We start from the raw sequence: 12,117 nt of genomic DNA, 5'->3' as shown, positions 1-12,117 counted from the left end.
ATTAATTTGGGAATGCGTAACAAAATCACGCATCGATCATTATAATTGATGTTAATTTTAAGTTTATAATTCTACTTTTAGTTATCTTATCCAACGTCTCCGGAAATTCGTTAGCTTTTGCCTTTTTAAATTCATTGTCATTTTCATGAAATAATTGTGGCTCTTCAACTCTCTACCTTAGCTTGTGATTGGGAGATGAAAACTCTACCTTTGTACGGGTAATAATTTTGGATAAGTAGGTCAAGATTCAAGGCTCAAGAGCCAGTACTTCAAGGCTCAAGGGTAATGATATAAACAAAAATCAATTTATGGTATACGAGTATCACTCCTTCAAAACTTTACCAACTGGCTTAGGTGACATTGATGTTCTTTTAGACTATCAGTGAAACCTACAACTTCGAAAGCCAATAAGGTTTCTATAATTCTAGTCTTCTAGATGATATCCATTAGCACGTCTTAAATTTCTTCCAAAAGCCACTATTTGGCTAATTCATCCCTAGATTCTCGAAGATATATTGGATTTTTCATGTATATACGATTCATGATATCTAATCTACCAGTTGGCTGCTAAAATTGAGTATTTTGGACTTATAAAACAAATTAATAAACAAAAAAAAAAACTACTAATTACATTCCTTTTTTTAGGGATTTATATATAATTTTTGTTATGTATCTTGTCCACTTCTCCTTTGTTCTTAGATTATAAATTTGTCTTGATCTGTTGTTGGCTGTATGACAACTGTACATAAGTCTAAAATAATTAAAATTTGTTACAAATTAAGGATTAGATTCATAGATTGTTCATCAATTTATGTTCAACGTAAAGGAAATCATAAATAATGATAATGTAACTAAGCACTAACTGTACAATCGAAGCCAAGATCTTACAAATCTAATATTAGTGATTCATAAATCTTTGGAACAATTAATTTAATGTTTAGAATCTCTTCATAAAATTTCTAGTTCTACCGTCCATAATTGCAATAGTTTTTTGTATTATTTTATAAGATGGATACCCTTAACCACTTAACGTGCTAGTATGGTCTAGTACTTAATTATTAGTACTACATATACTAATGTACTACAACTCCTAACTTGCATCCATTGGAAATAAGCCTAGTTTTGGGCTTTTAGCCTTTTCAAATTTGGGTCATAATAATTATGAAATTAAATGTTAAACTATCTTTTGTATAAATAGATTTCCGTACGAGTAGATTGAGATTTTAAATTCGATCTTTAGGTTATTGAAGGGGTTTAATTCTCACCATTCTAATTTGCCAATAAATTTTCAAGATATTAGATGATGTGTGGCATTTGGTGAGTTAGTATTTTTTTTATTTTTTTTTTTAAAAAAACCAGTTTTTATTATTACTGAAATTAAAAATTAACTATAAAAATGTTTAAAAATAAATAAGAAAAAACATTTTAATTAATTTGACATAAAAAAATAAATCAAAATCAGCCAATAAAAAATTAGTTAAAGGGTCTGTTCACATTTACTGAATTAAGCTGAACTGAATTGAATTAATTAGAGCTGAACTGAACTGAACAGAATATTTTATGAGAGAAGGAAATTAAGAACTGAACTGAAATTAAGATGAACATGTCATAATGGTAGTCATTTTAAGAATGACTGCCATATAATTTTTACAAATATTTAGCTACAATTCTAGATAGTTCAAAAACCTCCATTATTTACCCAACAATATTTTTAGCAATAACTGTGTGATCTGACCTTTAAAGATCTTAGGAGTTGAATATCCATTTAAGGGTATCTCATGCTCATTTAAATTAACTTACTTCCTATTTTTTACTGATTGAAATTGGATCTTACAATGTGGAACATCTCCCGCTTAATATCGCTGGAAAATACAGTCTTGTTAGAGAGACAATCCCTTGTAGTCTTGAGGATGATTTCTATCGAATCATATGACCGTATTCAAAAAATTGAAAACCTTTGCGACCCTAGATAATTTTTCATCAACAAAACAATTTCAAGGCAATCCATCAGATCTATTATCCCTGATTTTAAGCCAAAGGAATTCCCCCCACAAAATAGGAGAAAAACCATATCTTTCGAGGGAGATTGAAAAATCTTGTCTTTCGAAAAAGATCGAAAAAACCTTGTTCTTCGAAGAAGATGAAAAATCCTTTCTTTCGAGGGAGAAATCACTATTATAAACAAAAAAAAAAAAAAAAAAAAAAAGTGTGAAAAAACAAAGGTTGGGGCTTTCCTTCAAAAATCAAGAATGGAGGCTAAGGTTTTTTTTTAAAGAGAGAATAGAGGAAATAAGTAGAGATAATTAATTTCATGTGTACTCAAATAATTAAAGGTAGTTGTTAATTAATTTCATGTGTACTCAAATATATATACTAGGTAAGGGTAAAGTCTACAATAGACCCGATGCACAATTGTGCACCCAACCATCTAATATATCATAAGAAATGTGATTATATCATTACAAAAGTGGTTATATCATCCAAAAACTGATTATGTAAATGTATTATTTAAAAAGTGAATTTATCATTTAAAAAAAAGTATCAAACGGTAATTAATCATTCAAAAAATAATTATATCATGTCACTAAATTGTTTAAAATACGATTATATCATTCAAAATATGACTCACAACAAGATAATTACATCATCTGAAAAAATGATTATATTATTTAGAATGTGAGTATATTATTTGAGAGTATTAAATTTTGGGTCTACAATAATTTATTGTGGACGGAGTCCATACAAGACCTGTTGGTAAGTATGAATTCGTACTTAGCACGATAAGAATTACCTTATCTTTTCTCTATAGTTTTAAGGACATTAATGGATTAAGTCGATAAAAGCCTTCAAAAGATGTCGAATGTTTTGATGACAGCATGATACTACCAAAGGGAGAAAGGACATTTTAATCAAGGATATACTAAGCCATGTAAGCTACTAAGTAATGGGAAAAGACTCAAAAGAGCATGCAAATGCAATCGATATGAAATGTTGAAATGAAAGAAGTAGTGATGATTTGTTTTTGGACACCATTAATCTTTTTTGGTTGTTTGGTGCACAACTTGGTTACACTTTCTAGCCTAACACTCCACGTGTATGCATCACCAATTAAACTCAACGTTGTTGTGCTCTGAAAAACTTAGGCACAAACGATTATCCACCCCTTAATTGTCCATTACATCATTCCACATTTTCTTAATTCTATTTGTAAGCATAAAATCAGTGGATTGTCCATTTTGTCTTTTTTCTATTTGTTACTCGTAATAAGTTTCTTATCTCCTTCGTTTAAGTATGAAAATATCTATAATGCTCATGTTATACTTTTCATTGTATTAACTAGTCAAATAAATTTAGTAATCTCAGATAATAGGAATAAAGAAACAATCGTATACATAACAATCAATTTTAATCAATTAAGGGCTCAAGGCTATGTTTCAATTAGTAAAAACTAGCACAGCACCCATGCGATGCACGGTTTATAAATCAAATTATTAACTATCAATCCCGTAGGAAAAAAAAAGACATTTAATTTAGTAATAAAGGGCTTTACTAATGGTCGATACAAAAATAAGAAATGTAATTTGAATAGTATTTAAAGTTATTATTTTTTTTATAATTTCATTTTATTAATTGAAAAATAAATGAATATTGCTTCACATAATGACATAATTATATAAGAGAAGTAGATTAATTCATTTTCCATCTCCCGTAGAAAAAAAAACTAAAATTTTCTTGTCATAATTTCTGCTTCAGTAGCTACAATCTAATACGAAGTATATAGTCGTATTCACCAAAATCTTTAATTATTATTATTATTATTATTATTATTATTATTAATTTAGCAAAAATTTTACTTGGAAATTTTTTTAAACTTTTAGATGTATATTTTTAATCTAAGTTAATTTAATTTAATTTTAGGTTTGTACATTAAATATTTGGAAACTCTATATTTATTTAAAATTACATTAGATAGTAGTCTAAAATTACATACCTAGAATGGAAAATATTAATTACAGAAATGAAAAGTATATGAATCAAATAATCACAATTATATTATACGATTTGGTGAATTTTTTGTGTATAACTTATAATAATAGGTAATTAATGGCATTGGCTAAAAAAAAGAAAAAAAAAAGGGGGATTTTGGAGGGAAAAAATAGCACCAGAAAATGACATGTGTCATTCATGGTGTCTGTTTTAGTATTATGTTAGTGATGAGTTTTCAGAAACACAAAACGATTTACCGGAAAAAGTAGGTAAAATTGATTTTACTCGTTGATTCATTGATGTATTTGTTATGTTCACCCAAAAAAAAAAAGGGGCTGTATTAGTTACTTAAAGTTAGTATGATACTATGAAGTACATTTTATTGACTGTTGAAGTGTTGATCAAAGATCTAAGAAGACGGTTTATAGGGTAACAATATGAGAACGAAATCTAATAATGCAAATATGATGGAGAAACACAAGGATGTAGTCTTGTGGGCGTAAAGGGGAGGGTCTACATTAATACTTGTATATACTTATACAAAAAGGCAGAAAAGTACAAAGAAATATCAAAATGGATAAATCACGTAATACTACTGTACGACCCTATTCTTTTGAATTACTGAGCCTTGCTATACTATGCTGAAATCTGTTTTGTTATGCTTTGCAGTGTTGAAAGATGCTGCTCTGCTAACCCCTACTCTGCCTAAAAGCTCAGAAGAACATGATCGTATGTAATAGTCAACACCGATCAGTTTGTATTATACTTTCTAAACTTCTATCATGAAAACATAACAAATATGAACACGTAGACTTTATTAATATATTACAAAATAGCTTCATACAATCTAATTTTAATAATTGGTTTTATATAGAAGTTAATTTCTCACAAGCAAAACCATTTATAAGTTATACTCACATAATTAAAATTTCTTTTCTCAATAGTATGTAACCACCAAGCCATCAAAGATGGTAAACGATTCCATTCATAATCATTTCATTTTCTAAAAAAAAATAATTTTCTAATTGTATTGCACTTAGACATAGCATATATAGTCATTATGGGACCCAATTAGATCAAAGTTAACCTTCTAAGTCCTTTGACCAAAAATTCAAAAGTAAAAATCAACATCACATATTTAAACAAAACATATCTTATTACCCCATAACATAAAAGGTTAATAATAAAATCATATAAATAAAAGTATAATGTAAAATTAATGAGACATTAAAAAAATGGTTACTTGGTAGAGGCGTTACCCGGATGGGCCGGTGGGTTTATATTTATAGGAGAACATTGCATATGCAAACATATCCCCACTTTTGTTCTCATTCTCATTCTTCTCTTACATTATTATTCTCTCTCAACTTTTCTTCCAAAAAACTCTCTGAATTCTATAATTTTATTTGTACATTTTTTTAGGAGAGAGAAAATTAAATTAAATTAAAAAAAATGGAAGAGACAAAGCCGTCAAAATTCAAGAGGGTTTGTGTGTTTTGTGGGAGCAGTTCGGGCAAGAAATTAAGCTACCAAGAAGCTGCTGTTGAGCTTGGCAATGAACTGGTAATAATATTATTACTAAATTCCAATATCCCCTGTTTTTTTTGCTATTTATTTTCTGAATTATTGCATTAAGAAACTTAAAAATTGCATCTTTGGAAAAGATAAACTATTTTTTTGGGTAAATTTATAATCCCAGAAGGTCTGATTTGTAATGCAGTTGAATAATCTTTCTGGGTATTCTTATATGCTCTGCATTATGCAACATTTGCACAAAAATCTGTGAAAATGACTGTGAAAAAGACAGAATTTTTATGAAAAAAATTGATGGGGTATTAAAGTTGAGCGAAAATGAGTGCAAAATTGTAACTTTTTCTGGTTTACCCATTTTTAACCCTATTATTTTACACTAATCTTTTTTGTTTCTAAATTTGAAAATTGTGTAAAATTGTTGTAATAATTTGGTGAAAATGGAGGAAGATTAAAGGTTAATTTTGACATGAGAGAGAAAATTATTGCAAGCTGTAATCTGTCTGTCAGTGGAACAGCCTTCTTGCATGATCCCTCTTTCCCCCCATTTTCTTCCCCCTTCATTTCCTAGAGTTTTTGATTTTATATTTATATTCATTAAACATAATTAATTAGGGAAGAGAGAAGCAAATTACATGTTAAAGTGTTCAATTATAAGATATAGGCACATAGTAGACGTTCAATTTCACCAAGGAAGCAATTGAGGTGTGATTTTATCATAAATTCTCGACGTGGTACATTTTTAGGGCTACGTTTAGCAAAACTCGAAAAAATATTGGTAAATGAAATTAAAAAGATTAAAGCTTTATGATTTTCCCTTGGTGCTCTCAAGGGAAACAAACGTGCTTGTTAGATATCATGACCCATAAAAGCGTGGGGTGGTGACATATGGGGTTTCAATTACTTCCATTAATTTTCCACCAACAAATGAAATTAATTTAAATTTAAAAATCCATATTTTTTGTTTTTATGGCCATGAAAATCAATTATACATTACTAATATTATACATTTATAAAATTATTTTAATAATATCCATATTTAGTAGACTTGTTATAGATTAGGCATATGGTTCACAATCATGATTATTTTAATTATCTTTGTTTTTCTTTTTTATTTAATGAGGTTGTGTGAGTTGTGGGTTTCTGACACGTGTCCAATGAACTAATTTGATTTGTTTCTCAATATTAAAATATTTTAATTTTTATAATTTTTTAATTTACCTCTGGATGTGTGTGTGTGTGTTGAAGGTGGAGAGAAGGATTGATTTGGTGTATGGAGGTGGCAGCGTGGGTCTGATGGGTCTTGTTTCTCAGGCAGCTCATGATGGTGGGCGCCATGTTCTAGGGTATGTTCCTTACTTTCTCTCTCTTCTTTTTTCTTTCTTAAAATTACTACTACTAGTACTAGGAGACTATCTCTTATCTAGGAGCAGTATGCTAGTATGTGTTGTTTATTGAGTTGTAAATGGATATGTCAACCAATTCAAAGATTATATGCTAAGTTTTCAAAGTCTAGCAACATCATTGCTTTGCCTGCCCCCTTCATAATTGTCCCTTTTCTTTGCTTCTTCTTCTTCTATGAAGTGGGGTGTGGGGGTGTCTCTAAACTTCTCTTTATCCTAGACCATGCAAAAACTATTTTTATTGAGCTTCAAAGAACTCTATGCTCTTATGCTAGACTTACTCATCATTTCACATCAAGTGCCCATGTCAGATCATTCAACAATAAAAATTGTTGAGTTAGATACTTAAAACATGTACACGTATTGAACATTGGTATCCAAATCTCGATAACATAGCCTAAAAAGTTATGATGGTTTTAAATATATTTGCGTGTTATAAAATATCTGAGCACTTAAAGAATGTTCGATTAGACAATATGACCACCCTTGAAAGTTGAGTTCTTTTTGGGATTTATATCTAAAGAAGAAAACTTTGTATTACCAAAAAAACACATAAAATAAAGTTTCTTGAGATATGTGAAGAATGTTTTACCCATACAAGGAAAAAGGAAGAGTTTGATTGTATGTGTTACATGAATTAAGTATTTACAAAATGACTGGTACAAAAGTTGTTATACCCTTTTAGTTTGATCTGATCAGATGAGAAAAGTAAAGTTGAATCCATTGGGTTTTGCCCATGTCAGGCTATTTTACAGGAACTCTCCTTATTCCCATACATATTTTTTTGACATGAAAAGGTTTGGTAGAAGGATTAACTTTTCACTCTGCAGATACACTTGTCATATTATTTTTAAGCTTTGATTTTTATGACATACTCCCCCTTTTCTTGGATCTTTGATTTTGCCACTGTGTTAACCTCATCCTAGTAGCTAGTAAAATTTCTTCATCTTTTTTAGTTCAAAGTACCTAACCTAAGCTACATGCCTTTGCACCATCCTTTTACCTATCAGTTTCAATGAGAACTGTACCTACTCCCTCAGTTCTTTTTTGTTTGCTCCATGGCTCACTTGTTTGTGAGAGCTTTTTGAATCATAGGGGCAAAAAATAAGGGACAGGGAGTAAAACTCAAGATTAAATGATTTTGCGCATCTCTTAGATGCGGTTATTATGACTCGTACTTATTTTTCTGAGCATAAGTTCAATAAATATACTTTCATGGATGTCTAAATCTGTCATTTTAAACCATTTGATGTATTTTGTTTAAGGAAATGGTGAGCGGGTTATTGATAAATTTTCGATGGCTACTTTTTTTGTTGATGGCTTTTTTTCTTGTTTACTTTAAACAATAGTGCCCTGTAGTTTCTGTTATTAACTTTGTGGTCTAAGCTAATCTATATTTATCTACATATTATTGTAAAGATCAATCAAATGCACTCAAATGCTTTGACGTGTATGCTATTTGAATGTTTGAACATCTTTGTTGAATATTAATTAAAGCTAATTAGATCATAATGATTCCGTTTAGAAGTTTGACGTGCCAACAAATCAGTTAACTTACTTTTTGCTTTTGGTGGCTGTTTTTAACTTGCAGGGTCATTCCAAAGAGCCTTGTTTCTAAAGAGGTAATAATCTCATTCTCATTATAGGGTGGTTAGCTTAGTGTTTTATAATAAAGGGATATTCTTTAAGTTGTACTGCTTACGTAGGCTAGTCATCGTCGTCTGGAAAAATAAAGGCTACATTCTTGGCTTTCCATACATGTGTTGCTTTCTTTGCCTCTTATTAGCTCTAAAGCAAAAGTCAGCTTGTATCTATCTCCATGTTGTTAGTCAAAACATTCATACACTTGATTTTCTCTTTATTATTATAAACTCTTCGGTGCTAATTATCTTTCGTGGATCATAAGTGGACCCACTAATTACTTTAATCTTTTAAAACAACTGTAACAATTATAGTTTGGTTAAGTAATAAGAATATGATACGGTTTTTGTTATTAATCAACATACATGCAATTTGATTCTGTCAAAATTACTAGTAATTAGTTTAAATTGTGTTGTTGTTGGATATTGATAATAGCTTTTCTTAACGTAAAATTTTACTGGACAGATAACTGGTGAAACCGTTGGGGAAGTGAAAACTGTATCAAACATGCACCAGAGGAAGGCTGAAATGGCAAAACAAGCTGATGCATTCATTGCATTACCTGGTATGTTTTTCGTGTTAGTCTAACTAAACTTAACGTGGATAAGCCTTGGATTGATGATATCATACTGCTTTAATTTATTTGATTTGATTATTAAATGATAATTTAATTAACGTGTTCATTCTGTGTATGATCAGGTGGATACGGAACTCTTGAAGAACTTCTAGAAGTCATCACTTACGCTCAGCTAGGAATACACCGAAAACCTGTATGAATTCTACTTTTATCTTAAATGCTCTTTTATTTAAAAAAAACGACGTGTGTAAATTATCCTCTCTTTTCGCGAATAGAAACAATTAGTTGACACCAAAAGATGTAGGCCAGAGTTAAAAAAATGAAGATGTTTTTATGCATGGGTTATGGAGAGACTAACTACCAATCAAGCTTTTGATGTGTAAATGTCCCTAGAGTATGAAACAACCAACAAGTGTGTAATGGATTAAGACGGTTGGATTGTTGGCTTTCCGTTAAAAGAATGATTCCTTTCCATCTTTTGACCAAGCTTTAATATGAGATTGTTTTTTGAATGCTCGTTGTGAACTATCGTCATAATTTTTTGTACTAAAGCATAGTAGTCAACATCTTCCTTTGCCATGACATCTACCGACTATACGACTGATTATGTATAAATGCTTTAATAATAGAAATAAATAACAGATTTAATGAAGATTTGATCAAATAGGAGATTTGATGAGGATAGATAATAATGGAAATTGCATGTGATTCTTTGGGTGAGTTCACATGGAAACATGCTAAGAAGATTTTATGCTGTTACATAGTCATGGTGCATCATTATTGAGAGGTTTCCTGAGGGTATCTCCCTTAGGGAATCAGATTTTTTTCGACGAATTTTCAATTGCATGTGATCTAAGAACTCCTTCCATCTCTCACGACATATTAAAAACATTTTTATTGATTGATGTATGTCGTGACAACATCAATCGTAATAAGAATATAATTGAAAAGCATGGTTAGTGTCTTTTGATTGAAGTTGTGCAATTTGTTGTTTTTATAATACAGGTGGGTCTGTTGAATGTGGATGGGTACTACAATTGCTTATTATCTTTTATCGATAAGGCCGTTGATGAAGGCTTTATCTCTCCAACGTCTCGTGGGATCATTGTGTCAGCCCCAACAGCCAAAGAATTGTTTAGAAAGCTTGAGGTAATTAATCAATATCCAATAATTACACCAATAGTAAGACAGTTTAATTGACAGACCGAATATATAAACATATTTAGAACTGTTAAACTCGTGATTGTCTGGTCGCGAGGATGCAAGAAAGTATGCTGTTTTCATATAATAATCAAGGGAAGGAATGTATCAAATTTTTGTCTTTAATATATCAACACTTAGGGTAGCTAGAATTGATTAATTAATTAGTCCTGTGCATTATCGAAGTTAGCAATCTTGCTAAGTACTCCACATAATAATTCTGTTCTCCTTGGGCTAGCAGGAGTATGTCCCTGAGATCGATGAATTGTCGTCTAAGTTGATCTGGGAGGAAGTGGAGAGGCCTAATTATGTCTCTGAATCGGGCGTCACAACATAACCGTGCTCATGTGTGCTGCTGCTGGTTTTCTGGAATTTTGGGGGGGCCTCGGCCTATAGCATACACAAAAGTACAGTGATATGTGATGCTGATATATGGGGTAATCTAATGTTTAGTATAGGAAGGAAAAGGGGCCTCTGGTTTTTTGGTACTTAGACAAATGAATTGACCACCCCATTTTGGTTGTATACGTGACCGAAAACGAATGGTTTTAGCAAAAATCAATGGAAAAAATGAAGAAAAAAAATTAGCCTAAACTATTACCGAAGTAGTTGCTTGGTCAATCTCTGGATGTACAAATTTGATTTTGAATTATCTAAACTTTTTGCCACTTTTTTATGCTTCATCATATTGTGATGTTGTAGATTGATCAAATGTAAATTGTGGCAACTTTTGTTGCTAGTTTAGGATTACTAGTATTTAACAATCTCAGCTTTATTTAAATTGTATCTCTGGGTCTTAAGCCATTTTAGCCATTTAGCAACAAGTAATAGTGTCTAGGATATTGTATTATAAATTAACTTGGCTTACAAATTTTTTCATGTCTCTCTCATATTTAACTTTTATGCTTCTTAATGCAACCAAAACTAATTCATAGTTTATGGGTGATAGTGCGTAAAATTTACTCAAATCAATTTTAATTAGACTGAGACTATACCATACTATTTTCCTGATGTTCAGAAAAGTAGTCACTTTCTCGTATTAACAATGGTTTTTCAAACTACATGGTATTTCCTCCGAATTTTTATTTTTTAACTTGTATTATTTCCTTTTATAGGATCAAGTGATCAACTGGTCAAGTTTTGTGAACTTCATTGTGTTTTCCCCCTACTAATAGTTTTAAAAAATATGCACCAAAGTGGATTAAATTTGGACTCAAAAAAATAAATTTGGATCGCGGACTTGGACTCCCGTCCAAAAAATACTAAGTTGGATATGAATTTGGCTAAGTTTTATCCAACCCATCCAATTTACACCCTTATCCTTATATATATGTAATGTTGTTTTTTTTTTAATCAACCACTTCCTTATTTCATTATTTGTTACTCCGTATGTGTAACAATTGGACATATCGACGGACACGAACTAATATAGGAGTGGAACCAAGAAAATGGATGAGAGGAGAGAGGAAAGCAACATTAAGAATAATGAGAAGAAAAAAAAAGTGGTATTTACTTCAATTTCAAATGGAAAATGTTTTCCCCTATTAGAAAAACTATTTCCCACCCTTGACAAACAATAATGTTTTCCCCTATTAGATATCAGCTCTTTGGCCTATAAGGAGGTCCTAATTTGCAATTTATCCGGCCAACCCCAATTATGTAATATTGTTTTTAGTGTTGAAAGTTGTAGAGGCTTAAAAGTTAAAGCCATGTAATGGTAAGTTTTAGTTTTTATTTCGCATTTTGTAAACTTTGATTTAATTAATATAATTTGTTATT

At 30.6% G+C, this 12,117-nt stretch overlaps 1 protein-coding gene across 1 annotated transcript; it reads left to right on the top strand.

Annotated features, from left to right (window-relative positions):
* The first annotated feature begins 5,392 nt into the window (after positions 1-5,392).
* On the top strand, positions 5,393-10,932 carry LOC145572598 (cytokinin riboside 5'-monophosphate phosphoribohydrolase LOG7-like). Its single transcript, XM_081631559.1, has 7 exons — positions 5,393-5,550; positions 6,766-6,863; positions 8,512-8,542; positions 9,027-9,126; positions 9,261-9,331; positions 10,144-10,287; positions 10,580-10,932. Exons 1-7 carry the CDS (start codon positions 5,440-5,442, stop codon positions 10,673-10,675), a joined length of 651 nt encoding a protein of 216 aa, XP_081487685.1. The 5' UTR covers positions 5,393-5,439; the 3' UTR covers positions 10,676-10,932.
* The last annotated feature ends 1,185 nt before the right edge of the window (positions 10,933-12,117 follow it).

Source organism: Chenopodium album, chromosome 12 (genome assembly GCF_948465745.1).
Source record: "Chenopodium album chromosome 12, dcCheAlbu1.1, whole genome shotgun sequence".
NCBI lineage: Eukaryota > Viridiplantae > Streptophyta > Magnoliopsida > Caryophyllales > Amaranthaceae > Chenopodium > Chenopodium album.
This window is presented reverse-complemented; position numbering and strand designations above follow the sequence as displayed.

Excerpts from the sequence above, each read along its gene's own strand:
- LOC145572598 (XM_081631559.1), top strand. The coding sequence starts at position 5,440 with ATGGAAGAGACAAAGCCGTCAAAATTCAAGAGGGTTTGTGTGTTTTGT. Across the intron at positions 9,332-10,143 it reads TAGGAATACACCGAAAACCT|GTGGGTCTGTTGAATGTGGA; the intron begins GTATGAATTCTA and ends TTTATAATACAG. Across the intron at positions 10,288-10,579 it reads AATTGTTTAGAAAGCTTGAG|GAGTATGTCCCTGAGATCGA; the intron begins GTAATTAATCAA and ends TTGGGCTAGCAG.